Here is a 3,184-nt window from a genome sequence, read left to right as displayed (position 1 = left end):
TGGTCTTTTCCACTAGGCATCCATATGATCCATCTTTAATCAACATCCAAAATAAAAATAAAATGTTAAGTCTCCTCTCCATGTCATCCTCCATGTGACTATTGACTCAAATAACTATGGATATAATTTTTTTATGTTTGCCATGTCATTGCATGCATGAAATTTAAAAAAAAATTGGCCTTCATATCACGAGGCACTCCACATGGACATTGCAAGATAGTGTGTCGCACTATCAAGCCCTCCTCCCCTAATATCCACTTAAAATTATGATCTACTATAAGAAAATCCTCTCCTAAAACTAAATACTTACATTAAATTTGTATTTAAAGATGCCAACACTAAAAATATCATTTATTTTTCTTAAATATTGCTTAAATTATTATAATGGAGAAGAGAAAAATTGGAGAGAGGAAGGAAGAACAAAAATAATTGAAATATTTGTTTGTCTTGATGTCTTACTAAATTTTTTGAACAAAATATATGAAAATGCTCCCAAAGAATTTTATGGACATTATAAAATATCCTATCTTGACATTTCCATAATTTAGAATGGAAAATACACATCAAAATATTGCCCTAATTTTCTTTTAAAGAACAAATACTTCATAAGCTATAAATGTGTGCACACGTGTGTGATCTCCATATGCATTGTCACATATGGGTGGGCATGCATGACAAATACATGTTGATGACATGCACAAAGAAGAGAGGGAATAATGGAACATGATGAATGAATGGAAGTACAAATGTACTTAATACCAAATACCAGTTCTCTTCTAAAAGTATAATTTGTTAATGACATGTGCATAGAGGAGGGAGGGAATAATGGGCATGACAAATGCTTTGTCATGCTTTCCTTACAAAAAGCAAATGATCGTATTACCAAAATACATATTAATATTATGATACGACACTTAACTTAACAAGAAGATTATAATTTACAATATGACTTGTCATTTTCAACATAAAAATGTGACACATTTAAAAATTGAAACACCATTTTAATGAAGAAAATGTAAACACGAACTATGAGTGTTCTAGGAGGATGCCATCTTCAAACTTAAAGTATTTTGTCAACACTTGTGGAAGATAGTATGAAAAAAAATTATCCAACTTTCTTTCCTTTTTTAAAATCTTCAACCTCTATTTACATCTTTTTCAAAAAATATTTTTAATTAAATTACATACTATTGAAACAAATTATATCAAAATTATATTACAAAACTTCATCCATGAACTAAAAAAATAATTGCATTCATTATCATAATTTATTATAAAAAACCAACTTAAAAAAATATTTTTTTCCATCTCCAAAAGAGAAGTCTCACACACAACCTTATATGAAATAATAACAAAATCTTTAGACTAAACCCAACAAAACCCACATTCATTTGCTTCCTCCTGGTAGGAGCATTTCTTCCCATATGTCCAAACCTGATGAGGATGATGAATTGCCAATCTTTCTCAGCTTGTCTTCATCTGATGCCAAGTGTTCCTCAAGTCCTTTTAGTTCTGCCTTCAATGGAAGTATCTTCTTTTGGGCTGTCAGCTTCCCAAACCGACCATTAACGTCCTCATTTGTGCTTAATGCTAAACTTGCGAATTGTATTGTTGTGATCTCGGTACCCATTCCCTCAAAAGTTTCTGTAACACCTTTTATATGCTCTACTACTGATCTGGCAGCTGACAGAGTAGTTGCTGCTTTCTTACTTTTTTTTGCATCAGCTATTTTCTTATTTGCTTTCTTTATTTTTCTTTGGAGGACTTCTATCCTGTGAATCAGAATTTCTTTCCGACAATTCTTTAACTCTGTATGAAGATTATATAACGCCCAAAACAGATTTGCATTGACTCTTTGCTGAGCATCAAATTGAGATGGTACATTGGGATTGGGGTGAGGATCTATTTCCTTGTTCATATCTGATAGGAGTCTTCCTAGGTTTTGCATGGGAAGTGGAAGTGAATTCTTGGCCTCCCGTACTTCCTCGTCTGCATCATCTTCCAAGAATTTTCTCACTTCTTCTGGGAGCTGAAAATTTGGAATATTTGGGTGGTCTGCCATTTCTTTTGATCTTGTAATCTAGATAAAGAAGATGGGTATAAAAATCAAGATATATTTCAACATACAATTTGCTCTATTTTATTAGTAATCAAAGAATTTTATGCCATTCCTCTTGATCTTGTAATCTAGATAAAGAAGAAAGAAGATGAGCATAAAAATCAAAGATATATTTCAACATAAAATTTGCCATGTTTTATTAATAAGATTTCACGCATGACAAAGGGTTATAAATTAACTTTCCAAGGCTTTGATACCAGTTTGTATCAAGCTCTCTCCTGGGACTACAGCAAAAACTTTTTCATTCATTAAACCCATCTCTGTTTCATCCACATCCCCACTTATCTACATAGCGCATAAAACCAATCAAAATAAAAAACTGTTCACAAACATTGAATCATATAATCAAATAATTTACTTACCAAAAGGATTGGCTGATTGCAAGTACTCAGACCGTTCCACGCTGAAGGCCTGCACAGTAGTTTCTTGCAAAATTTCTTGGCTCTATTCGTTACGTATGTCAAGGCCAACAGCTTCTTCTATTATGATGTCCCTCAAACTACTTTTATACCTTCAAGATTGTTATTATCTTTTGATTTTGTAATATCTGGGACGAAAATCTTGTATTTGTTCAACAATAAAGATATTGTGTTAAGCATGTAATCAAATTGGTGAACCATTTAATGTATTTAATGTATGTGTCATTTTATTTGTGCATTTTATTTTATTTGTTTTCTTTGTGATGTTTAATTTTTTTGGAATTTATTCAATTATTTAACAATTTGATTCAAAGAAAGTAAAAGTTGCGGATAAATTGAGGAAGGATAGAAGAAGCAGAAGAATTGAAAAAAAAATTGTCCTACAATATTTCAGATGGAAGCTACAAGTAGAAGTTAGACTTTGGAAGTTTCTTGGATTTAGAAACTTTCAGCCAAATATAATTTGTAGGTATAAAGTTAGACTTTGTAATCTTTGTCATCCTCTCTCATATTGTGCCAAAATGAGATATTTGGAACAAGGTATGGATATCCACCACAAGATAAAGGAAGGAAAATTTATTAGATGTTGTAGCTATAGGTGCCTTGGTAGATGTGTATGCAAAAGGTGGAAGCATAGACAAGGCAT

General features: G+C 31.8%; 1 protein-coding gene across 2 annotated transcripts; it reads right to left on the bottom strand.

The window, feature by feature from the left end:
• Positions 1 to 1,233: 1,233 nt before the first annotated feature.
• LOC131041818 (uncharacterized) lies at positions 1,234 to 2,623 on the bottom strand. 2 transcript variants are annotated; one of them, XM_059209249.1, is made up of 3 exons: positions 2,482 to 2,623; positions 2,317 to 2,404; positions 1,234 to 2,080 (listed from the first exon to the last, which is right to left on the bottom strand). In XM_059209249.1, exon 3 carries the CDS (start codon positions 2,060 to 2,062, stop codon positions 1,388 to 1,390), a length of 675 nt encoding a protein of 224 aa, XP_059065232.1. In that variant the 5' UTR covers positions 2,063 to 2,080; positions 2,317 to 2,404; positions 2,482 to 2,623; the 3' UTR covers positions 1,234 to 1,387. The 2 variants fall into 2 exon arrangements, with proteins under 2 accessions (XP_059065232.1, XP_059065231.1); XM_059209248.1 differs by lacking the exon at positions 2,317 to 2,404 and having other exon boundaries at positions 2,482 to 2,621.
• Positions 2,624 to 3,184: the final 561 nt, after the last annotated feature.

This window comes from Cryptomeria japonica, chromosome 7 (assembly GCF_030272615.1).
Source record: "Cryptomeria japonica chromosome 7, Sugi_1.0, whole genome shotgun sequence".
NCBI lineage: Eukaryota > Viridiplantae > Streptophyta > Pinopsida > Cupressales > Cupressaceae > Cryptomeria > Cryptomeria japonica.
This window is presented reverse-complemented; position numbering and strand designations above follow the sequence as displayed.